This window comes from Candida parapsilosis, contig 005809 (genome assembly GCF_000182765.1).
Source record: "Candida parapsilosis strain CDC317 annotated contig 005809".
NCBI classification, from domain to species: Eukaryota; Fungi; Ascomycota; class Pichiomycetes; order Serinales; family Debaryomycetaceae; genus Lodderomyces; species Lodderomyces parapsilosis.
In genome coordinates, this window is record NW_023503281.1 from 1,724,984 (window position 1) to 1,749,413 (window position 24,430).

The 24,430-nt window shown below is 38.8% G+C and overlaps 13 protein-coding genes across 13 annotated transcripts; 5 read left to right on the forward strand and 8 right to left on the reverse strand. All coding sequences in view use genetic code 12, as the record gives it.

The window, feature by feature from the left end:
* Positions 1–95: 95 nt before the first annotated feature.
* Positions 96–299, reverse strand: CPAR2_208020 (uncharacterized protein; the record flags this gene model as incomplete). The annotated part of the gene is made up of 1 exon (XM_036809719.1): positions 96–299. One exon carries the CDS (start codon positions 297–299, stop codon positions 96–98), a length of 204 nt encoding a protein of 67 aa, XP_036666328.1.
* Positions 300–1,090: 791 nt separating this feature from the next.
* On the reverse strand, positions 1,091–2,890 carry ZCF23 (Zcf23p; the record flags this gene model as incomplete). The annotated part of the gene is made up of 1 exon (XM_036809720.1): positions 1,091–2,890. One exon carries the CDS (start codon positions 2,888–2,890, stop codon positions 1,091–1,093), a length of 1,800 nt encoding a protein of 599 aa, XP_036666329.1.
* Positions 2,891–3,572: 682 nt separating this feature from the next.
* Positions 3,573–4,481, forward strand: YMC1 (organic acid transporter; the record flags this gene model as incomplete). Its single annotated transcript, XM_036809721.1, has 1 exon — positions 3,573–4,481. One exon carries the CDS (start codon positions 3,573–3,575, stop codon positions 4,479–4,481), a length of 909 nt encoding a protein of 302 aa, XP_036666330.1.
* Positions 4,482–4,541: 60 nt separating this feature from the next.
* CPAR2_208050 (uncharacterized protein) lies at positions 4,542–6,047 on the reverse strand (the record flags this gene model as incomplete). The annotated part of the gene is made up of 1 exon (XM_036809722.1): positions 4,542–6,047. The coding sequence occupies one exon, from the start codon at positions 6,045–6,047 to the stop codon at positions 4,542–4,544; it is 1,506 nt and encodes a 501-aa protein (XP_036666331.1).
* Positions 6,048–6,381: 334 nt separating this feature from the next.
* Positions 6,382–8,904, reverse strand: SOG2 (Sog2p; the record flags this gene model as incomplete). Its single annotated transcript, XM_036809724.1, has 1 exon — positions 6,382–8,904. The coding sequence occupies one exon, from the start codon at positions 8,902–8,904 to the stop codon at positions 6,382–6,384; it is 2,523 nt and encodes an 840-aa protein (XP_036666332.1).
* Positions 8,905–9,195: 291 nt separating this feature from the next.
* Positions 9,196–9,951, reverse strand: CCS1 (copper chaperone; the record flags this gene model as incomplete). Its single annotated transcript, XM_036809725.1, has 1 exon — positions 9,196–9,951. The coding sequence occupies one exon, from the start codon at positions 9,949–9,951 to the stop codon at positions 9,196–9,198; it is 756 nt and encodes a 251-aa protein (XP_036666333.1).
* A 139-nt stretch (positions 9,952–10,090) lies between these two features.
* Positions 10,091–12,421, reverse strand: BTA1 (Bta1p; the record flags this gene model as incomplete). The annotated part of the gene is made up of 1 exon (XM_036809726.1): positions 10,091–12,421. The coding sequence occupies one exon, from the start codon at positions 12,419–12,421 to the stop codon at positions 10,091–10,093; it is 2,331 nt and encodes a 776-aa protein (XP_036666334.1).
* Positions 12,422–13,059: 638 nt separating this feature from the next.
* On the reverse strand, positions 13,060–13,863 carry ARO7 (chorismate mutase; the record flags this gene model as incomplete). Its single annotated transcript, XM_036809727.1, has 1 exon — positions 13,060–13,863. The coding sequence occupies one exon, from the start codon at positions 13,861–13,863 to the stop codon at positions 13,060–13,062; it is 804 nt and encodes a 267-aa protein (XP_036666335.1).
* Positions 13,864–13,950: 87 nt separating this feature from the next.
* CPAR2_208100 (uncharacterized protein) lies at positions 13,951–14,910 on the reverse strand (the record flags this gene model as incomplete). The annotated part of the gene is made up of 1 exon (XM_036809728.1): positions 13,951–14,910. The coding sequence occupies one exon, from the start codon at positions 14,908–14,910 to the stop codon at positions 13,951–13,953; it is 960 nt and encodes a 319-aa protein (XP_036666336.1).
* Positions 14,911–15,234: 324 nt separating this feature from the next.
* Positions 15,235–16,734, forward strand: CPAR2_208110 (uncharacterized protein; the record flags this gene model as incomplete). Its single annotated transcript, XM_036809729.1, has 1 exon — positions 15,235–16,734. One exon carries the CDS (start codon positions 15,235–15,237, stop codon positions 16,732–16,734), a length of 1,500 nt encoding a protein of 499 aa, XP_036666337.1.
* A 157-nt stretch (positions 16,735–16,891) lies between these two features.
* On the forward strand, positions 16,892–17,689 carry CPAR2_208120 (phosphatase PAP2 family protein; the record flags this gene model as incomplete). The annotated part of the gene is made up of 1 exon (XM_036809730.1): positions 16,892–17,689. One exon carries the CDS (start codon positions 16,892–16,894, stop codon positions 17,687–17,689), a length of 798 nt encoding a protein of 265 aa, XP_036666338.1.
* Positions 17,690–19,043: 1,354 nt separating this feature from the next.
* IPT1 (inositolphosphotransferase) lies at positions 19,044–20,462 on the forward strand (the record flags this gene model as incomplete). Its single annotated transcript, XM_036809731.1, has 1 exon — positions 19,044–20,462. One exon carries the CDS (start codon positions 19,044–19,046, stop codon positions 20,460–20,462), a length of 1,419 nt encoding a protein of 472 aa, XP_036666339.1.
* Positions 20,463–22,009: 1,547 nt separating this feature from the next.
* On the forward strand, positions 22,010–23,926 carry CPAR2_208140 (uncharacterized protein; the record flags this gene model as incomplete). Its single annotated transcript, XM_036809732.1, has 1 exon — positions 22,010–23,926. The coding sequence occupies one exon, from the start codon at positions 22,010–22,012 to the stop codon at positions 23,924–23,926; it is 1,917 nt and encodes a 638-aa protein (XP_036666340.1).
* Positions 23,927–24,430: the final 504 nt, after the last annotated feature.

A 24,430-nucleotide genomic window follows, 5' to 3' on the forward strand; every position in this document is an offset into this window, starting at 1 on the left:
AGAGTCCATTTAAATAAATGATGTATATTATACGATAAACCTACGTTGCGAAATGAAGAGACCAGCAAAGCCATTTCAAACAAAACTCTATTAATTTATTCTTTATTGAGGTTACCTTCATATTGTGGGTGTCTCATAGGATGTACCTTTGCAAATTCTGGGTCTGACGTGACGTAAATCTTTCTCATTGATGAATTTTGGAAGTAGTTCTTAGCCATGTAGATTGACCAAAGACCGTAGCAGACACCACCAGCAATTAAAGCTCTCATAGGGGTAATAGCAGAAGAAGCAGCAGGCATTATTGATTTATAGCTCTTTTTTGTTTTTGTATATTAAGTACGGAATAGTTAATATGGGTTATTGATAGGCAAAATAAATTTTGACAAGCAGGCAGACACCACTGGTATTTATAGTTGAAGGAGTTACGTTCTCCTCCCAGCGCTACTTTTCAGTGCTACATGGGTAGTAAACTAAAAATCAGCTTAGGTTGTAAAAAAATTATCACCTCATGACATGACTGCGAAAGAAACAAAAGAACCAAAACTATAATAATTACACAAAGGGGGAATATTAGGGAAAAATAGGAGCACCTAAATGGAAACTCCGAAAGCTTCATGAATGCATATCCCCCTCATTACAAGTACTTCAAGCTGTGACATAGATGATCAAAGTCAGTTAAGTTCTTCCAGATCCGTGTTAAGTCGCTTGTATACTTTTTTTCTTATGGGTCGTAATTGGTGTAAAGTGAACTTCGTGTAATAACGGACTTGAGGTCGAAGAAAGAATTCGAAAAAAAAAAAAAAAAAAATCACCTTACCTTATATTCTCACGCATGATTTCAATGCACGGTTGATTATTTATCGAATATAGCCTGATGTATGCACAATTTTCTCCACAAATACAAGCTAACATTATTGTTTCCAGGGTGTCGCGTATTTGGTCATCGCCTAATCAAGAGATCAACGCAAATAGCCTGTCCGAAGAAACATAATTATTTCGAATCGCGGCAACAGGCTAGCTCTCTTTTTACGAGGCTATAACAATACGTATTTTGTGTCCTTAGACTCTCCGTAAATGCTTTCTAATACTATCAATACATTCTTACACCGTCTCCTGCAGGAAGGATTGGCAAAAATTGTCCAATTATTAGCATTGGAATATCAAACAAATCTCTCTTGACTGTCCAAACTGAGCAAAATTCAATATAGTTGTTGGTACCAACATTATTTTGCAACTGTGAGTCAGCGTCAACATTTGCTGTGCTGTTAAAATGAGTTTCATTTTTAGTTAGCTTGATCTTTGTACTTATACTTGAATGCAAGTTCCCCACTGCCACTGATTTGAATAGTTGAAAGTATTTCACAACAGAATCATCATCATACATCATTTCCATAATGAAAGTTCGCTTTGATAAAATGTCCAGTAATTTGTAACCTAACAAGCTTAGTAGATCATCGGTGATACTCACAATCTCCCCAGTTCGACGCCATATAATTGTTGGCGATGAGTTCAACTGACTCAATTTCTCGTAGTCTATTAAACACCTCTGGAAACTCATCTCTAGAAGAAGAAGATCTTGTGGTTTTAGCAACGACTTGTGTGCACTAATAAATGTTGGTCTGTAGCTTGCAATCAACTTCAATATGACGAGCAAGTTTTGTCTTTTGCATTGCTTCTCTTCAGTATCTAAGCCATGACCCAGGAATCTTGTCTTTAAAAAATTGGTAAGTGCATGATAAGAATTCGGATACTCGAAATTTATGACATCTTTGTTGTATATGTCAGACACCGTTTTGTAAATTTTGTGAGTTGCTAAAGGAGAAACATAATCTGAGCGGTACTTTGATTTGAAATTCACAATCGGATTTGAGTTGAGAGCGGTAGTTTGCTTGCTGGCATTTCCCCTCGAGCTGACATTGTTATCCAAAAGGTTATCAGTTTGATGTGCCATGTTGTTCAAATTATCTAGACTCATACTTGAGTCTGTGGGATAACCCAAAGAAATAAACGGACGTGAATCTCGCAATTTTTGAACCACCCGCTTTTTTGATTCATTCATGTTTTCGAAATCGATATTTTGTATAAATGCAGGTGTTGGCCCATTTGTGTATTCGGATGTGCTTGTATTTGAGGGTGTTGGCGAAGCTGGCTTTGAATTCAAAAGAATATCGCCGAGCATGAGATACTCTTCATTAAGATAGTTGGAGCTAAACTGACTGTTTCTGTGGTTTAGACTTAGACTTGGGGAAGCGTCTGACAACTGGGAAAGTGGATCCAAAGACGGCTGACTCAAGTTATCAATTTCATAATGATCTGTTAGCAATTTGTTGATGACATCGGTAGTGGTATTTAGCATCGTGTTTGTGTGGAATAAAGGGTCGGCTTCCAACAGGCTTGCTCTGTTCACTTCTATGGAGTCATTGTTGAAATCTGAATCTTTATGCAGCATATCGAAAGGAGGCGTGTCCAAAATATCCTTTATTTGAGTGACGCTAGAGTCCTCCATTGGAAGACTTGACGATGTTTCTTGCTTTGAATGCAACTGAATAGGTATGAGTTGAGCATCATTTACTTCGTTGGCGATTGGGGCGGGCCGTGTTTTGGAACCGTCTTCCATTATTGACACTGGTGACGTACTGAATGAGCTGTTTTGAGTAGAAACTTCCGAAGACTGGCGTGATTTGTTGCTTGTCGATGGTTTTGAAGATCCTGTTAAGTACTTAACTCGTTTTCGAACAATATCGTGACACTCTGAAGCAATATTCCTCTTGACGCAATTTTTACAAGGTCGTTCATTTGAGCATTGTAAATGCTTTTGATGACAAAACGTACAAGCCCTCAGGGCGGGTTTGCGATTCTGTTTCTCCTGTGGGGTCAATTTTTTGGTCATTTTTGAAACATGTAGTATATATATCAAAAGTCTGTCAAAGGCTGCAGTATTAACGGATCATAAAAGAGTAATTTAATCAACGGATGGTTCAGCCTTTCCACCTTGTTTCTTGTACAAAGCGTTTCGAAATGTGAGCTCGGAGTTCAATGGGATCGCATGAAAATTGTTTATTCGTGACTTCCGGGTTTTCAGTTGCAAGAAAAAAAGAACCAAAAAAAAAAAAAAGACTTAAAAGCACAACTGTACACAAGTGAAGCTATTAGCTAATGGAACAGCATATTAGCGTGTCATTACGTTGTATCTCGCCAACCCTGCGTCCATAGGGAGATTTTATGAACGCAAGCTTAATGGACTTACCCTGCCATCCCTCATAGTTGGGAGTTTTAATATGACCAACACCAATAAGTGACTTCATGGGGAGCCTCACTAGAAACAGAATGCAATGGTTGACTCAGTTACTTGCCTATGCGTTTACGCTCATACTTATAAGCTTGTTGGACTCCAAACTCAGTCAGACTGGGGTTTTCCCAAATTGACTCTGATTTTGTTACTCAGTTCGGAACACCAAAAGCGCATTGCAACATTTTGAAAAAAAAAAAGGAAAAAAAAATGTTTGTCAACATGTGTGGAGTTCTACCAAGATAAGCAATTTTTCACTCGTTACATTCACATCTCTACTAATATGGCTATCGAGATAGAAGAGCCCTCATTTGACAGCAATGCTCAAGTAGCCAAGGACTTGTTTGCAGGAACAATGGGAGGTATTGCTCAAGTTCTTGTTGGCCAGCCTTTTGATTGTGTCAAGGTAAGATTGCAATCGGCACCGGAAGGAACATATAACGGGGCGTTGGACGTTATTAAACAATTGATCAAGAATGAAGGGTTTGCTGGGTTTTATAAAGGTACATTGACTCCCTTGGTTGGTGTAGGTGCTTGTGTTTCCGTGCAATTTTCAGTAAACGAGTTTATGAAACGTTATTATGACCAAAAGCTTCATGGAAAGCCGTTAAGCTTGGTACAATTCTTCAATTGTGGAGCTGTTGCTGGGTTTGCCAATGGATTTTTAACGTCCCCCATTGAGCATATTCGTATTAGACTTCAAACTCAGACAGCTGGCAAAAAAATCTTTCACGGCCCTATTGATTGTTTTAAGAAGATTTACCAGATTGATGGCTTGCGGGGTATCTATAAAGGTTTAGGGCCGACATTGGTCAGGGAGTCAGTTGGATTAGGTATTTATTTTGCCACCTATGAAGCCTTGATAGCCAATGACTTGAAGAAACATCCCGGTTTAACCAGAGCAGAAATCAAGCCTTGGAAATTGTGCATGTATGGTGGTTTAAGTGGATACACTTTGTGGATTTCGATATATCCTGTTGATGTGATCAAGTCCAAGTTGCAGACTGATGCTTTGAAGGGAGCGAAATATAGTTCCTCGTTGTCTGTGGTGAGGGATGTCTTCCGTAAACAAGGAATAAAAGGTTTTTACAAAGGATTCTTACCAACAATACTAAGGGCTGCTCCAGCAAATGGTGCCACGTTTGCCGTATTTGAGATAACAATGAGACTCCTTGGTGGATCGCCGCAGTGAAGATAAAGGTGCTTACTTGATAGACTTTGTACATTTGCTTGAAAAATTGTTGTGTAATTATTAATGCTTTCTAGAACGACATTCTGCTTCAGCCTGGTAGTATTCATTGCCAGAATTGAGAACACCTACACTTTCGCTATTCAGTAACAAAATCTCTTCATTCGCTGTATCGGAATAATCTTCAGGTCGAATGACTTTGATGAATTCAATAAAATCCATCATAAACTCGCTGCTGAACTCGTAGTTGTCTGAACCCAATAACTCGACTTGCTCCCAGTATTCCTGTTCCAATTCATTGGCTAACTTCTCCCCCACGGGAGCGGAATTTTGCAGCTCCAATTCACCACTATGATCTTTTGCAAGTTTCCTCTCCCTCTCTCTTCGGTTGAAGTTCTTGTCAATTCGTAGATGGCAGCCAGGTATGAAATCAATAATATACAAGAAAACCACACTCATGATAAACACATATGCACCGGTGACGACTAATCCTAGCAATTGAATGCCGAATTGTTTCCAGTGACCAGAAACCCAACCACCTTTGGAATCATACAACTTGTCGGCAAAGATTCCTGTCAACAAGGACCCTACGATTCCTGCTACGCCGTGGATTGCAAAAACGTCCAATGCATCATCAATATTAAAATAATATTTTAGTCGCGTAGAAAGATTGCTTAGAGCGGCACCAACTATTCCAAATGTAATAGGTTTCCACAAATCATTGTTGGAGGAGATATAACCTCCACCGGGTGTCACCACAACTAAACCACTCACAATACCAGAGGTGACCGACACCATTGAGAGTTTTCGCTTTGTGATGGGATTTGAGTGATGAGTTTTTGAACCCGTGGAGTTGACGCTCGCGCGATCCAGTGGCAAATCCACCACCCCGTCATCAGTTATAGCCTCCCTTGAAAATATATAGTCTATTGCTGTCCAGACAATAGCAGCAGAACTTGCCCCAAGTATTGTAGTGACCATAATCGCAACCGAATTATAGGAAAATTTGTACTCACAGCCTGCAACAAATCCGACCCATCCACACAGAAGTAGAAGAGTTCCAACGACTATATATCCCGTGTTTGCGTGGCGGTAATTGTAAAGCGCTTTTGGATTTCTTGGTCCTAGGATATAGGAGTATGCCAAGCAGGTAAACCCACATACTATATGTATGCAATTGCCCCCTGCAAAGTCCAACACATCCATCTTGTAGAGCCACCCATTCGAGTTCCAAAACCAGTACGTAACAGGGTTGTATATTATCACTGACCATATAAAAACAAAGACCAACATGGGCAAAACTCTCCCTCTTTCTGCAATACATCCAGGAAATGTGAATGCCCCGCAAATAATCTTGAATAGTAAATTAAACAAAAAGTGGTTCATGACTAGGACTGACCCCCTAGTATTAGTGTATGTCTCTTTGGCTGAGTGTTTGAGTTGACGCAACACAGCGTACTTCAAACTACCTATATACTTGTTGGAAGCAGTCGCATAACATAGCGAATAGCCCCAAATGTACCAGTCTAGGATGATTATAGGCGATATCAATACCGGCACAGACAACATTGTAAATGCCGAACGCCTCTGAGTCAATCCCGAATAGAACAAGGCTATTCCAATGATAACCAACGGTAGCAATCCCGTGCAGAGTAGTAGGTATAATGAGTTAATGCTGACATCGAGGTTAACAGACTCTGCTCCAACAGATGCCATGGTGGTTATCTCAATAAAGGTTCAGTTGCATGTAAATGGGTGGTGGGGAGAGCACTATCTTGAGTCATCATATGCAAGATAAAAACTTTTTTCGTGCTTTTATCTCAATTGAATGCAAAATTATCCGCAAAAATTTACACAGCAAAAATTATACTCATAACATTCACGTTTAGCTACGCTATCTAAGCTAAGTTTCCTCATTTTTACTCAAAATAAGCTTATCGAATGGATTCATTCCGTTCTTAGCAAACATTTGACCACTAGATTGAGGAGGAGCTGTGAGAGGACCATTCGTGGGCATAATTGAAGTTTGTGCGTCTGGTAAATTTACTGTCGATAAATTGGGTGGGCCTGCAATTGGATTTCTCACTGGAACAGGGCCACTAGCAATTGATGGTAGAGCAGGGCCACGTGAAGACGCTGGAGTAAACATTGAAGGAGCTTGCGCGGAGGCACTTTGAGCCTGCTGGTTTGTTCCCGAATCCGACAATAAGGTTTTATAAGATGAAATTTCCAACATGTAGGTAACCTCTTTGGCAGTTTTAGTCAAGCTCGACATCGGAGCACGAACATCCTCTAATATGGGTATATCAACAACAATACTCTTGACTGCGGCCAAAATTTGTACAATTGACTTCAAGAATTGATTTGTGTCCTCAGCGAATTGTTTCTTTGTTGCATGTGATGGATTATTTCGAATTGTAATGAGCTTAGTGTTGAGTCGTTTGGTGATGTCTAAAGACGACCCACACACATTACCAAGGTCTTTAACTTTTGCTGCCACACTCGACAGCACCGACGCAGCGTTTGCACTCGCGCCTCTGTGGACATCTTTATTTAACTCAGTAAAAATTGTTTGTGCATTGGCTATTGCTGACTCAACAGTGGCATACAACTTTTCGTCAACCTCGTTAAAAGAGGAGCCAACATTTGTATTGATTGTGAGTTTGAGTTTCGATTCACCAACTTTAGGCTTTGTTGTTAATAGGATGTATGCATTTCTGAGCTCATTGAAGGACCCAAAGATAGACAAGTATAACATTCGAATAAAGCAAACATCAATCCTGCTAACAAACTTTGTTAAATTCTCTTGTAGTAGGTCCATTATTGATTTGAACGAGGATATACATGTGTGTAAAATCTGGGCAATTTGATCGGCATTGTTTCCATTTTCTTCCATAATTTCTAGATTTTCAACCAACAAGTCAATGTTGGACTTTGTTGTGTATAAAAATGATACCATTTTCATGGTTATTTTTTTGTCCGTGCAGAATCCGGTAAATCTACGGATGGACGAATGTAGTTCACTGAATGAAAACAAAACTTTTCGGGAAACTTTCACGATGTTGGGGTTAGTTCGCCTCTTAAATTGTGGTGGTGGTGGTGGCGGTGGCGCGCGTATCGGTGAGCCATCATCAGTAGCAGGAGTAGTGGTTGGGGTATTGGCCCGTGGAGTTTCCAGTGACAAAGAAGGAGGCACGCGCAGGTTAGGGTCCAAAGTTTGGCGTGAAGTTCTTTGATTACTGGTAGGAGAGTCCATGATATCAGACTCATCCACTGGTTGTTCTTGTAAGGTGGATAATCTTTTGAAATAAGCATTGGACTTGTGTTCCGTATCGACATTTTCATTCTTTTCTAATATCCTGTCTATCTCCTTCATTGTGTTTGACCTCGATCTTGTAGTTGGTGGTTTCAAGTACAGTCCGACATTGGATTTTGGAGTCACTCCAAAATCATTGGATGGCGATGACGATGTTGAGTTGGGTGCAGTTGAGCTGGCATTTCCTATTTGAGGTGGTGGTGGGCTTGAAACGACAAATTTGGTTTCTGCCGCAGAGGCCGAATGCGGTGCACCTTCATGGATAATAGGTCTGGGAAGGGTTGTTAAAGATACTGGTTGCCGCAGCTCCTCTAAGTTTTCCTCCGATCCGTCCTCTTCAAGCTTTTTGATTATGAAACCCATTCGCTTAGAAGCTTTTGATGATTTGGATCTAGGGATATCACTAACACTTTGCGACCTTTGTACACTTGGCGGGGTCATTTGTGGCTCTAAATTATGTTTTGGGTCCATTGTTTGAAATTCCTGAGATGCAGGTGATGGCTCTCTTGATTCCTCAATCTTGGCATTAATAAGTGTTCTATTTGCAAGTAGGTAATTTTTCAATTGAGCCACCCAATCCAATTCAGCAGCCTGTGCTTGAAACGTTCGTATCAAATCAAAAGATGGGATGGATAAGGGGTTGTTGGACACCTCTATTAGATTCAAATGTTGTAGCTCTCCCAAAGATGGTGTGAGGAACTTAATATTGTTATTTTTCACTGACAATACTTTCAAATTCTGCAAGAAGGAGATTGAATCAGGCAAGTACAAAAGTTGGTTTGACGATAGATCTAAAATCTCTAATGCTTTGAATCCGTGTTGAAAGATGCTGCTAGAAATGTGTGTAATGTTGTTATGATACAAATCCAAGTATTTTAAATGTTTCAGTATTTTGCTCAAGTTCGACGGTATATCCAATATTTGATTGTTTTGGAGGGACAACCTTTCAATAACCAATGGGGGATCAAACGACTGTAAATATTCATCGATGAGGTCGACAAGAACGTGCGGTTTTACAGGTGGCGATAGCGAGTTCAATTTTATGGTCCTGGTGTGAGCAATTGAATCATGCTGATCTTTGAGAAGTGACAACACTTGCGACCGACTCATTTGAGGAGGATTATGAGTTGGAATGCGGAGTACTTATTCCTGGGAGGAAAACTATGAGTATGGTGCTTATGTGGGAGTGGCTAAGGAAATTGTGGCCGTCTCAATTACTTGTATTGAGTTTGATCTAGTGAGTATTCAATTTTTTTTTTTGTATCTGAATAGAGATCTGAAGAATGGATATTTACATAGAATAGGTGACAATATGCGAATAGACGTTAACTAAAGCAATGGCCCAAAGTCCGGTGCAACCTTTTCAGGATAAGTGATTACATCTACACAACTCTATCTAATCTAAACAGCAACACCATGGGCCTTTGCGTCGGTTCTTTCCTGCCATACAGTTTTTCCACTGCAACTACAAACCTGTTTGTCATTTTCCCATGCACCAGCAGATCTGGCAATTACCCCCACAAGAGAATCTTTTGTAACCTCATCTTGCAATCTTGATAAAATTATACTTCTTCCAATAATCTCATTGGGTGTTAATTTAGCATACAAGAACGATTGTCCAGCGTATAATTGCTTAGGAGAATCCTCCGTTGTACTTGCACCAAGGGAATTTATAGTTGTACTTGCATTGGAAGGTTCATTGACATAGATTGGATCCAAAGGGTAAAACAACTTTCCAGTTGACAAAGCACCTTCAGACAAGTTTCCTGTGGCTCTTATTGAAGGGTAGTATGTACCTTTTGGTAATCCATTGACTGTGAGGTCAACAAATACATTTTGAGGAGACACTTGAACGATTCTTGCTAACCCTTTTACCGGTTTGAAACGGTCCTTTGGGTCAAATGATTCTAGGATACAAACAGCAGCTGAATTTGGTTTACCAGTACCACGAATGATTGCATCTCTTCCTGTACTTTGAATCGCTTTCACGATTTCACTTGGTGGGAGTGATCCTTCTGTAGTAACTAAATTCGATTTCAAGTTGATGTCAAACTTGTCAATACCTTGCAATGGTTTTAACACGTTGGTAATTGATTCAACACAAGCATTGCATTCCATTGGAACTGCAAAAACAATCTCAAAAGCGCCAGCTGTCATGGTGGATGAAGGTGTTTGAGAGAAAGTGGAGGAATTAGTAATTAGAAAAATTTTGGGGAGCGCAATATTAAGAAAATCATTCCACACTTTGAATGCCACAATACTGAATAAAGTGTACAAAATGTTTTTGATTACGTTCCTATATCTTTAAGCTACTCATTCTACGACGACCAGCATCTAATTTTGTAATATCAGAAGGAACGGTGACCACATCTTCTTTACCATCAAGATTAGTGCACACCCATGTCGATGCATACATGTTGACTCTATCAATGCTTGAGCCGGATTCTCTAATAGCTGCAGCTTCGCATTTGAAACCAAGTGACTCAAAGGTTTTAATGTACCAAGGATGAGTGGCAGCTGATCTCAACATGACTCTTCCCCCTTTGACAAGACATTGTTTGATGGCAGTGATTTCATTGATGACGTCAACACCGTTTGGATCAAACCAGTCTATGTGATCCATTATAATCGCAATGGTGATTGATTTGTTGCTCAACCTTGCAAATACATCATTTAATAAATCAGTGTGCAACCTGATATTATCAATTGGCACTTCCCCAGTGATTGATTTTTGACCAGTCAAACGTTTGTACCCTTTGGTTGTCAAGTAATCTGGGCAATTGGTTCTGGAGTAACGTCCCATCAAACACAAGTAGTAGAAATAATTGTCCTCGGAAATTAAGGACCTTTCAATAATTGGATCCAAGGTGTCAACGACATACTTTATAACTGATGGTCCCATCATTTTAGCTTGGTTGGCAGGAACGCCCAATGCTTTCCAAAGGAAAATAGGATTACCCACCAAGAATGAACCAACAATTCGGTTGAATAAAACCGGTTTGATGTGTTCGTTCCAAATTTGTTTCTGCTCTTCAATTCTTGATGCTTTGCACAATGCAGTAACATGTTGAGAAATGCCACAAACTTTAAAGATAATCCTACCAAATCTAATAGCCCATCTACTTGAACCAGTGTCGTAAAGACCCTTTCCAGTAAAAGCCTTCGGACCTTTTGCCATCCAATATTGAAATGCATTTGAGGACATGTGTGGGGCCAATTTATCAATTAACAAGTCGGTAAAATTATCAATGTGTCCCTCACCAAACATTTGCCAAATCTGGTCTTGAGTGAGTGCTCTAAATGAAGCCAATTTTAATTCTAATAAATGATTTTGACAAGGATTCAAGTCAACAGCGTGAATTCGTTTTGGTGCTGTGGGCAAGGTGGCATAGCTCAAGATGTTATCACCAGCTGAAGTTATAGCCAATACAGTATCATCACTGGTGAAGTTTAATATTTTATGGTCTTCTCTTGGATCTTCCCAAGTGAATGCGTAGATGTACTGGTTTTTGAATTGCTCGTACAAGTGGTTCATTTCGTCGTAGTAAACTCTCCACACCTCTTTTTGGTAGTATAAAGAAGGGAATGGCAAATTCTTTTGCAAGTTGGCAATAGCAGCTTCGTGACCTTTGGAAACTGGCATTGATTCGGAAACTTGCCTAGGGGAACTTGAAGGAGCAAGATATGGTGACTCAGTAGCCAAACAATTCAACCTGGTCAAGATTTGCGAAGACCTTGCCTTGTCGCATCCAATCCAAATATAGTATGGAATTCTACCTAAGGTTTTATTGTATTGATTAACCGACTTGATTGTTCCAAATTTGTACTCCAAATAGTTTCTTCTTGAAGAATCTAAAAACACCTTGTCAGCTTCAAACCAAATCCTCCAAAAATTTCTCAAAATCCAAGGAATGTTTCTGTTTACCAATCCGCCCAAGGTATTGACTCTACCAATGGATGTATCATTACTTTGAATACCGAAATCAACTGTAGCAATAATACCTTGTTTGTCCAACTTGGAAACAGCATTGTCAATGGCAGCATTAAAAGTGGGAATCATGGATAAGGAATACGAAAAAGTTATCAAGTCAGCACTTTTATAGTCAATTGTGAAGTCACAAGCATCGGCAACCAACACATGCACATTAGTCCATTCATGAGCAGCAAATCTATTTCTAGCAACTTCGCATAATGATGGTGAAAGATCAACCAAATACACCGCCTTAAAATTTTTTGAAATGTTGCTAACTTGATTCATAAATTCAATATTGGAGCCAGTGCCGCCACCAATATCGATCCAAACCAAGTCCTTCTTTTTCTGCAAGTGTGAAATAGCCAATCTAAGACATTCTTTTCTTCCCTTTAGCAAAACGGTTCTAGTGGTATCATAAATATGAGCTTGGTTTTTGTAAAACAACTCCAAGTTTTGTTGTTGGTTTTTCACACCAGTCTTGCCAGTCTTTTTTTGAATTAATGGCTTGACAAAGCATGCCCAACAGAAAACCAAGATCGAGTTGATTGTCTTGTTCAATTTGGCAACGAAATAAACAATTCCGCAAAACAATGAAACTGAAGTGAAAACCTTCATTTTGGAGAGGTCGGAAGTAATGAAATCAAAATCAATCATGGTGTAAGTTCAACCTTTTCTTTTGATGTTGAATATAAGAATGAGTGTTGAAACGTGGGTGCAAAAAAAAAAAGAAAAACAAAAGATGTAAATGAAACCTGCGAAAAGCAAGTGTCTCAGATTTCTGATGAATTGAAGGGTATTTATAATCCTAAGAAATCCATCCTTTATCACAGACGTGTCCATCTAATGAATTTATAGCCGGGTTGACCATTAACGTTTATTCCAAATTGAGTTATTATTCGTAAAGTTTGGCCCACGTTGTTTGAAGTTTTCAATACACAAAAACAAGATTTCCCTCGTGGGGTCCAGCAGAAAAACAAAAAATTGAAAACAAAAAGTGTATTGTGCTTTGTATAAAGCCTGGCATTGTCATAAGATAAAAGTGAGCGGGCCTCGTGCTCCCTCGATGTAGACCTACCTACACGTTGTCCATTTTCTTAAACGTTTCAACACAATAGCACATGCATCAACAAGCTTTTCAATTATAGCCAAGAGATATTTTTATAGATCAACCCCTCTTGCAAACGCTCATAGAGCATTCACAAGGTTTGGATGTGGATAAAATTTATGCATGTATTTCCTACTTCCAAATATAGCTATTTTGAATCTTGTAGTCACCAATATAAGCTTTTGACTTATCTATACTTGTCTACTATCTCTGGATCTTCATCCTCCAATCTCCTCAACAAGTAATCAACCTCCACTTTTTTCGTCAATGGAATGATCCATTTCTTATACAACTGAGCAATGACTTCAGGTTTCACTTTGCTTTGAACATTAGTACCATATTTCAAACTTGGATCAACCCCATAGCTTTCTGCTTTGACCACTAATCGTTCTAAAATTTTGGCCTCCACAGCACTATTCGTTATTGACTCCTCAATTCCCTTGACATCCCTTGCGAGAATTAGCTTAATGTACAATGGCTTATCATGGACATATTTTGCCTCGGCAACAAATTTACCGAAATGAATTCTTCTTGATATTGCTTGCAAACACTCGATGTCACATGTCGACGCCGACCCCAAGTTTTCCAATTGATCACCTTCTTTGCAACTGACTTTGGGCACAATATCGTCAACGTAAAATTTCATAATCTCATCATTGACATTGATTTCATCCGAATATGAGGCGAGAATTTTAGGGTAGTTGATGGGTGGTAGTATTGGTGCTTTGATCAAATTGGGGAAAAATGGCGTCTCATCGGGAGCTTCATATCGCCTTATTTGTGAATGAGCAATTTCCATTTGCAATAGTGCCCAATCGAGGAATGTGCCGTCAAAATTGGGGATGATAAACTTGTTTTTCTCATATACCGATGGTGAGCTAAAGAATTGGGATCTTTCGATCAAATCAAACACAATAGTATCCTCCATTCGGACTAGAGATTGACGAATGTTTGCCAAGTCTAGTACAGTTTCTGGCCTCATGAAATCCATGTTGTTATCAGTGGTATCTACATTGATCTTTACAAATGTTTTTTTCCTTTCTCATTTTTTTTTGTTGTCGAGTAAGATTACACCTATTTAATTGTATTCCAAATCTGAACTACTTTGACGTCTTTGGTTCCATTCTTGTTCCTTTCTGTCCCATTTGTTAACTCTGGCTCTTGCGTACTTGTAAAGCAACTCATTGTCGCTAGGCTCTTCGTTTCCAAAATCGTCCTTTTTCAGCTGCATCGTTGTTCTTCGACCTATTAAAAACTTTCGCACATTGTCAGCCTCGGAATAAGAACCATCCCCTTCATAACTTTGATTCAAATCTCTCATTGATTTCAAATTCATCTGGTGTGTCTCTATCAAATACTGGTTTGTTCTTTCAATTGCATTCATTATCTGCAACCCAAACGCTAAAGCGCCAACCGCCAATACGCCAAACAAAATCTTGTACTTGTTTTTTTCCAATTCTTCTCTTGTTGGGGGTGGACGTTGATACTTCATTTGGTAGTAATCGTTCCAAGTTCCTGCCAGCCAAAATGCTTCATCTTTGGTGAAGTCATATCTTGCACGATGGGCATTTGCTCTTCGATACGCTTCGAAACTTTCTTTGGAAAATGGCTCGCTACCGGGCTTGTATGGGCCTTGTTGTTCCCATGACGTGGTCTTGAATCGGTTGTAAGCTACTCTCCTCCTTGCATCTCGTAGAATATCGTACGATTCTTGTATCAAGTCAAATCTTTTCCGTTTTTGCTCATTGGTGAGTGGTTCGCCATACTTGTCTATCAAGTCCAACGATGTATCAGGATGGTATATCTTGACTAGCTTCACATATCTCATTTTCAAGATCTTGTTTAACTCGATACGGGACATCCCAATATCCTTGGACGATAATCCAAATACTTCATACGGTGTGGGGTTTTTGGATGAAGGCCAATCATGTAAATCAAAACGTTTATGGTGATCGATAAAGTCATTTGAAGACGTAGCGTAAGTGCAACGGCATGTACATGGAATGGAAATGAGTCTGAACTTGTGAATGGATAGCATTGCTGTAGACTTTACAAAAGGAACAAGTGAGCCATTTTTTTTCCTTGTCTCCTTATGCTTTTGCGAATACCGGTTTTGCCCTTTCAAAATTGCGCGTCATAGAAGAAGGGGAGAAAATTGGTAGAGAGGTAAAGTTGGTAGCAATTATGCACTGTTATGACTAGCTGAGATGATGTAAATGGATGTTAGTGGCGCACTTTGATTAATTTTGTGGTTGCGAAAAGGCCACCAATGCGATTGCATTTGAACCAGTTGAAGGACAGAGCTATATCTACTGCGGCTGTTGTATATCCTTTTATAGCCTATACCCGTCTGAAAAACGAAATGTCATTTAAGACACAAAAAGCTTTCCTATTGTTATTTCGCAATATAAAATATCAATGGGACAAATTCCAAACCACGGTTTCTCATAGCATCACCCTTTCTTTCCGCCTACGCCTCCTCTCCACAATGTCCTTCGGATCTTGGTTATCCTTCGTTAGCAGTGAGATTGGACTAGATACCCTCGTCCACTCATCATGGGATGTCTACATCATAATTGCTTTGAGGATGATTAGACTCATTGGCTTTGGCTCAACATCATTAATACTCGCCTTGTATTTGAAATCTTTGGGAATCGATGAGTCGTACATTGGACTTTTTATGACACTTACATTTGTTGGAGATTTAACCACATCTTTTGTACTCAGCTTGGTCACTGATCAGATTGGTAGAAAACGCGTGCTTGTATTGTGCTCGATTCTAATGTTGGCTACTGGTGTCGTGTTTACCACGATTGATAATTACTTTTTCCTTCTCGTTACTGCTGTTGTTGGTATATTGACCCCATCAGGTGGAGAAGTTGGACCGTTTAGGACCATAGAACAAAGTAGTATTGCGTCCTTGTGCAATCAGCGGGACAGATCAGATGTATATGCATGGTATACATTTTTGGGCCTGTTTTGTGCTGCATTTGGATCATTTGTTGCTGGTCTGATTGTTGAGTTTACGCGAAGTGAATGGGGGTTTAGTGATTTAAAAAGCTACAAAAGTGTATTTGCATTGTATTGTATTCTTTCATTGATTGGAGTTGTGTTGTCGTTGCTCGTTAGTGGTGATATCGAATCCAAAAAACAACTGGCTGAATCTATACTGGTAGCAGATGAAGAGAGTCCTGGTGAAGGTGCTTCTGAGACAACTCAATTACTTGCAAATGAGGAAGAGCCCAAGCCCAAATCCAGGTTCTTCAACCTTCTCCCATATTTGTCTCCAGACGTTTATTTGATTGTGTTGAAAATTTCACTTTTATTCGGTCTTGACTCATTCGCATCGTCATTGACGCCCTTATCGTGGACATCGTACTACATCAAGAAAAAATTTGGCATCCCTTCTTCATACCTTGGTTCTGTTTTCTTTGTAACTGGGTTTATCAGTGGCTTTACTTCACTAGGATCTACATCAATGACCAAAAGGCTTGGTCCCGTTGTCACCATGGTGGCTACTCATTTACCAGCATCCATCTTGTTAGCTGTATTGCCATTCCCAAACTCATTTTTAGTCACCTTGATAATATTGGTGTTGAGAGCATCGATGCAAACAATGGATGTAGCACCCAAACATGTGTTTTTAGCTGCCACAGTGCCTGATGATGATAGAACTGCTGTATTTGGATTTGTCAATGTTGTCAAGACATTGGCGCAAATTGTGGGTCCTAGTATTGTTGGAATTTTGACAGAAAATGGCTTACAATGGATCACTTTTGTAATTGGAGGTTCCTTAAAAGTTGCCTACGATCTTGGTGTCTTGGTTACCTTCTTGACTTTCAACAAGAATGCAGCGTATTAGATTTAATAGAGCATAGTATTGGCGATACACATTCTGTCTCTGTGTCAAAGATCATTTGTAGAACGCGCATTTTGTGACTAATCACATTTCCTATTTCTTCGGAGTCAAATTTTCAGAATCAATTTCTACAACTTCTCAACACGTCACTCGCTTTTAAATGCAACAACAACAACAACAACAACTACAACAAAAGAACAAACTCTGTATTACGTCGCTGCAGTTTAGATTGTACTTCCCCGATTGGATAACTGTGGGTATTCTACGCACAATACATAATCAATTTGGTAAACAATGGATCCCTTTCCATCGACTATTCCACGTTAATGATCTTAGCATCTCCCATCCGTATTCATCAACACAACGAGTCGGCCGTTTCCAGTTATACTTGTACTCAACATACATTCCTTGCGTTGTCATTGTTATCTTGGCCTTTTGTAAGAGAAGCTCATTACAGTCTAGATCCCACTTAGCTCAAGTATCACTACTCGGGTTGTTATTCAGTGTGTCGTCAGTATCGGTGCTTACTGATATACTCAAATGTTGGATAGGCAACCCTCGGCCCGATTTTCTTGCCCGTTGTGGTCCAGCTTTGAAAACGCCTTTAAATACATTAGTTGGGTTGGATGTATGTACTTCTCCATTGGGCATTAAGCATTTATACGATGGATTAAGATCAACACCACTGGGCCACTCATCAATGGCATTTGCCGGTTTACTATTCTTGTCATTATGGATATTTAAACAATATAAGATACTATCTAGAGTCGAGTATCGTGCTGGGTTGGTTATCGTTGGTTGTTTGCCAGTTCTACTAGCTACGTACATCGCCCTTAGCAGAACACAAGATTATCGCCATCATTTCTTTGATGTAATCTTTGGAAGTTTATTGGGAATTGTGTTTGCATGGTTTACTCATTGGAAATATTTTGGATGCAGCCAAAACAGAGGGTGGTGACATTTGAAAGCAAATGAAAGGCTCTACTTGACATTAGAAGATACCCGTAAAAGTAATAGACTTATAAAAGAGATACTCTATAACTTGTTGAGTTTTTGTTGAGTATAATTTCAATTTTACAAACTTTTTGCATTTTATTTCGTAAATCTTTTTTTTTTTCATTCGTTTTCTTTCTTCTTGTTATCTTTCTTTTGTGATTCCAATAGAATGAATGAAACTATAAACAAAAGACAAAAACACGTGTTTTTGTTTTGTGAACAAAACGAATTATTAACTCCGATACATCAAAAGGAGTGTTTGTAGGTGTTTAAGGAATTTTGTTCTTCCATTACTTGTGCTGACCTAATCGCTTGAAACTTTAACGTGGGACCAATGTGGGAGAGTGATACATGGAATCAAAAAAGCTTCAAAAAGTAAGCTCAAGACTTTTTCGATTTAAGTGTTTATTTTCGGTTAATAAATTTTACCAAAGAGAAAGATAATCTCGGTGTCGTCAGATACTCTAACACGACACTCTCAGGTTTCTCTGAATCTTAATCTCCGTTGACTATTTTAATCCCACCTTATTATTTTAGCGTCTCTTCCACTAAACCTCTCTCAAAAGTAGCAGTTGTGTGTGTTGGTGTGTGTTGGTGTGTATTGGTGTGTGTGCTGCTACATATTGCGTGCATGATACTATAGCATGCAAATCTAAACTTTAACTTTACCCAATGATATCTTGTAACGTAGGGGTTTTTTTTGGTCAATTACTTGCTTTACGACTGATCTACTTAAAGCATTTGGCTTTGAAATTGAAATAATGTCAAATTCGATAGCGTGCCGTAACCCCCAAGTGGACACAATGTTTTGATGCTAGTCAGTATTACTATTGTGGTTACATGGTGTATGTAGTCACAAAAAAAAAGGGCGGGATGAGTGGAAAATCCAAACTCATCAGAGAAATGTATTTTACAATTAATATTAATATTTGTTGTCTTCTCTGTCTCTATATAAAATCTAACCAAACTTTCCCTTTTCTTCAGAGAGAAAACAAAACAAATTGAAAGGTTGATACCGATTATTGGGGAAGTGATTTTTCTTAGAGATTCATCCACAAAGTACTCACAACCAGCCCAGCTACATCAGAGGGCAATATAACTAGCGAAACGTGCCCATCCTTAGCTTTTTTTTTTTCTTCCACCCCCTGATACCAAACGCCAAGCGTTGTTTGATATATTATTTTTCTTCACTATTGAATTTTGATTCCGTATTTTTTTTTTTTTTTTTTTTTTTTTGCTTTCCCGTGTGAATCCGTTTCGATCATCATCATCGACACCTTAAGTCCTAGCAAGCCCTACCATCCTATACATCAAGAATGGAGATCCTATTACAGCTTTTAAAACCGTTTTTGTTCATTTATCAATTCCTTGAACGGGTTTTTTGGTCTGGTCTTAATGAGAAGACTATAATAGGTCTCATTCTCAATTTTTGGGCCAATTTTGGTCCTGTATTCATCTGGTTACTTATATTTAAAAATGCCGGATTGATACCACACTCGATACGTCCTACAATACATGTGGCATTACCGTATCATGTTGACACATTTATGTTTTCATCTTGGCTTGGTGCACTCATTTGCATTCCAAGTTTTATCGCCATTGGCTGGTTAATGTATGTGGGGATTTACAAACAAAAGGGGAAAGCCAGCATTGCATTGTCGCGGTATCTACCTCTTAAGGGAGAAGTTGATAATGAAGAGATTGCATCAGAAGAAGGTGGTTCGTCATTTGATATTGAAATGGAGTCATTGGATGGTGGCGAAGGAGGAGAAAGAGGAGGTGTTGGTTGTGAGGATTTGGAAACAGGCACAGTCACATCAACTATCAAACCGCCACCAGAGACAAATTTCCAAAATGATATGCATATCAACAACTTGACATTTTTCAGACCACTTGATACCAGTGTTGTAAATAATATGGCAATGACTGTTAATGAAAAGATTGTTGAAAAACAACAACAGTATGGCAACAATTGGAAGATTCCACGGAATTGCTGGTATATATCGGCACCTGCATTGCTTGCTACTTGCTGGTTTATCCTCAATATTGATTACTGGTTTAGAGAACCTATACGTACTTGGAAAGATTTACTTGCTTGGGCATCATATGTATTGGGTCACATTACGGTGCCAATTATAACCGCTGTATGGTTGTACGTGTTTCATGCACCAGGCGTATTAAAATCGTATGGATGGGCACTTGGTTTCCAAAACATATGTGGTGTTTTAACTCATTTGTTATTTCCATGTGCACCACCATGGTTTATCCACATGTATGGTGAAAATGCTCCAGCTAATTACGATTTACCGGGATATGCGGCAGGTTTAACGCGAGTTGATGTTGCATTGGGTACCCATTTAAATAGTAAAGGTTTCCATGCATCACCAATAGTGTTTGGTGCTGTACCCAGTCTACATTCAGCTATGGCAGTAATGACTTTTCTATTTGTATCATACTACGCCAGATGGACGGTGGTTAAGCTAATTTCATTTGCATTTGTTGTTTTACAATGGTGGGCAACAATTTATTTGGACCATCATTGGCGATTAGACTTGTTTGTGGGGATGTGTTATGCATTAGTTTGGTTTTCCATAATGTATAAATGGCGGTTGGGAAAAGTTAACGAGGTGTTTTTACAGCTGAGAATGCTGTACAATTTTGCTAAGGGAAGTACAATGGGAATGAGGGTGTTTCGAAATACTAAACTACAATGGTTTTTTGATCCCCTCAGTTGAATAGAATAATAGAGGTAGTACCAGTGTTATCGCGCGTCTCTGTGTAATGAGTTCTTTGAACAATAGAATAGGGGAGAGAGACCAACGATCTCAAGCGATTACGATGATACTTTTTTTCCCCTGATGACTTTGTGAAAAAGAGGCTATGGATGGCTATGTATGTTTTCATGTTTTTTTTTTTTTTGTTTACACTCTTCCATATTTAGAGATATGTAATAACAGTCACAATAATAATAACAATAATAATAATAATAATAATAAGTAAGATACACGAGAAAGAGAGGCTATTTTATTGATTAGTTTTATACGTGTTGAATGCCAAGAGGTAATTTTGACTAACTATGATTTCCTATATTAAGTGCATAAGAGAGAGAACAAAACGTGAGGTGGGTGAGAGATGTAGCTAGAGGTGTTATGATGATCTTTTGGTGCTGCTGCTCCTGTTGTTGACCAATAGTAAATGATGTAATTATGGTGTGGTCATACTTGCATTCACTAAACGGGGAGTTTAGACAAACGGAATAAATGCTGGCTCATATATGCAGGACTTCTTGTTCTCTATTGTTATTTTTTCGAGATTTAATAGTAAAAGTCGTGTGCTAAAGAATAAAAAAAAAAAGTGTTATAATCGCTTTTCGCTTCGTCATCAGGGCGGCATTTTTGTGCACCAGTGAGGGTGGGGGAGAAAGAAAGAAAGATCGTGGCAAACGTTCGCCACTGTCCGGAGTAGTATGTAGTCATCTTTGGTTGGTTTGCAACGGGAGAGTAGGGGATGTTGCAGCAACCAAAAACATCTTGTTTTCTCTTAGTTGAACCCTCGGCAGTAAAGTTGCATTGCGCTTGCATGACTCCAGATTTCTTCATTTTTGGTAGTGTATATTTAAATTTATATATATATATGGTATCACACGAGCAATAGCAAACTTTCGAAGAAGAAGTAGAACAAAAGAAAAAATTATGTATTGAAAACAATAGATGCTGTCACAAAATCCAAATGGTCAGATGACTAGAATGATAAAAAAAAAAGATATCATTTGGAGAAAGGTAGATTGTAGTGTAGATACGTGACCATGACAGTAGCTTCGACTAAACCAAACAACAACCAAAGGTCTGTATAGTCAAAACACGCGTTTATTAAAGTTGTGCTTTTGTTCATCACTATTATTACAGATGGCTGTGCCTTGCTGTGAGAAAGAACAATGAAAAAACAATAAGAAAAAAAAAATAAACTTTTTTTTTTTTTTATTTTTGTATTTTCCATTTCCTTTCAGAAAGATTTTATTGCCGGCTATATCAAATAATATACCCATTTTATCAACAAAAAACTCATTTAAAGAAGAAGAAGAAAAATTTTTACTGTTTTTTTGCAAACCAACCTGGGTGCCATTAGAGAAGCAAAGAGGATCAAGAAACGGAGGATATTCATCACATAGTGTCCACCAGTAAACTTCAACCACAACACCTACAACAAACAAGGCAACCTCCTCGTGAACTAGCCCCATTTTTTTTTTTCAATCTTGCAACCAACTTGGACGACACCTTACACCATGAGGTATAGTTACCACCTACATCATGTCAACCTGCATCAGCTAAACCACTATCTACATCACCAACAACTGCTACCTCAGACACTGAAACTGGCAACATCAACAATAACAACCCCAACCACCATTCCTAAATTTTACAACAAAAAACTTAGGGCTTTGCTCCCATTTCTACTATTGCTCCTTTGCTTATACAAAACTGCCACTGTTTTTTTTAAAACGGAGATCAATCAAGCAGAGCTCGAGGCACACGCATTAGCTTACCACAAAAGCACCGAATTTAACCCCAAAAATATTGCATTAGACTTGTACAATTATGTCATTGAACAACAGCACTCATTAGAATCTAAAGTCGGTGATTCACGAGGCATTTATTTCCACTGGGATGATTGGGTCGACTTATCAGCATCGAATCATTTATTAAACAGAGCAAAACTAGCTTCACCTTCGGGTACTTACTGCGAGCTTTCTTTGGTCAAATTTGGATCAGTCAGTGGTCACAAGTTGGAAAGTTATGAAACAAAAGTACAACGTGGTGCCGTCAATCTTTACTGCTCCCATCCTTTGCCTCAACGTGTCGTGATTGCCACTGACGAATCGTTGATTGAAGTGCCAGTAATTGGTAAAAAAAGATTCGGTAATCATAAAACTGTACCAGTAAAATCAGATCAATTGGTGAACAAAATGAAGCAGTTGCATCAAGCAAGTGCAAATTTCACCAGAAAGCCCATTATTGATTTACAAAAACAAGTTGCTATTGAGCCAGATGATTTTATATTCAAGCCCGATGTGGAAATATTTGGTCTACAGGAGAAGCTCAATAATCAAACCATCACATCGGAGGAAATGAAGTATCTTGAATTTCTTGAATATTCAAATAACCATCTAGTTGACCATACTGATCGGTATTTCAAGTATCCATGGATTTATACTGACATGTTGCAAGGGAAATCACATCATATTGCTTACCCATTCTTCAAGAGGTACATTAGTGATCGTGAACGTCAAAGTGTCATGCACCATATAATACGTGCTTGGTTTCAATTTGCCGAGGTTAACGGATTTGCTAGCTGGATCAACCATGGGTCATTGTTAGGCTGGGCATTTAATGGATTAAACATGCCATGGGATACCGATATTGATGTGCAAATGCCAATTGCTCAGTTAGATAGATTGGCCCGTAATTACAACCGCACATTGGTTATGGAAAACCCACGTTATGGTAATGGTCGTTATTGGTTGGAAGTGGCTCCAACATACATTCGCCAAGGTAATGGTCGCAGCTTTATTGATGCAAGGTTTGTTGATATACAAAGTGGGTTGTACATTGATATATCAGCATTGTCACATACAGAGGTACCACCACCGACTGATAAGAATGGTAAATTGGTTGACAATTTAAGTACCATGTCGGTTCATTGTAAGAACTGGAACTGGCATTCCTTGGATGAATTATTGCCAATAAGACACACTTATTTCGAAGGAGCTTCGGTATACATTCCTAAAAAAGTTAAGGAGCCATTAAAACACAAATATGGTGCCAAAGCACTCACAAACTACCATTTCCACAACCACAACTACCAATCAGATATAAGTCTTTGGGTTAATGATCAAGTATGTGCTAATCCACCATTTAGCAAAACTAAATCACGTTTCAACAAGTACCAACAATTGACTAAAAAAGGAGCATGTAATTCAAAAGTTTTACAAGATGAATACAACATTGTTAAAGAATGTACCCAACGCCATCATGAGCTTAATCAAGATTTGGACCAGCCAAAGTTTTATGATATCGCAACTATGGGGGATTTGCCGATTTTCAGGAAAGATGCATGGGATTATTATTATGAAATTAATCACCATTTGGCTAACAATGATAATTGGTATATACGTAAGGAAATAATAAAACCTGGGGTGTAATGTATATGTAATATAAAGTTTCATTTATAAATTCCAGTCTGTAGTTCACCTCTGCTATGATCGTAAAGAACACAGTGATTAAGTGACGAATATGCCGAAAGAATACCAACCTCATAGCACATAAATGGCAACAAAGAAACCAAGTTGGTACAAAGTCGGTAAACTCGGTATAATATAGCTTAACCAAACAGTGTCCAAGTTGACACCTGAATCCAAAAAGTGAATGTAGCTCCAACTTGGAGGCTCATTTACATTTGCAATGAATGACTCTAGATCTAAAAACTCGTGCTGTTGGGGAAATGACCACATGTCGGTTCATATTATTTTTCCTCAAGATTTTAATTTCGTACTTCACTTCATGCATGTTGAGCCCAAGTTAGATACTTTTGATGACTCCTGTCGATTGGTGGTCCTTCTTATATGAGTGTTTGTCCACCTTCGACGGCAATATACACATTTGGTTGCAGAAGTTGTGAGAAGTCCGCAAAAATGAGTCCAAGATAT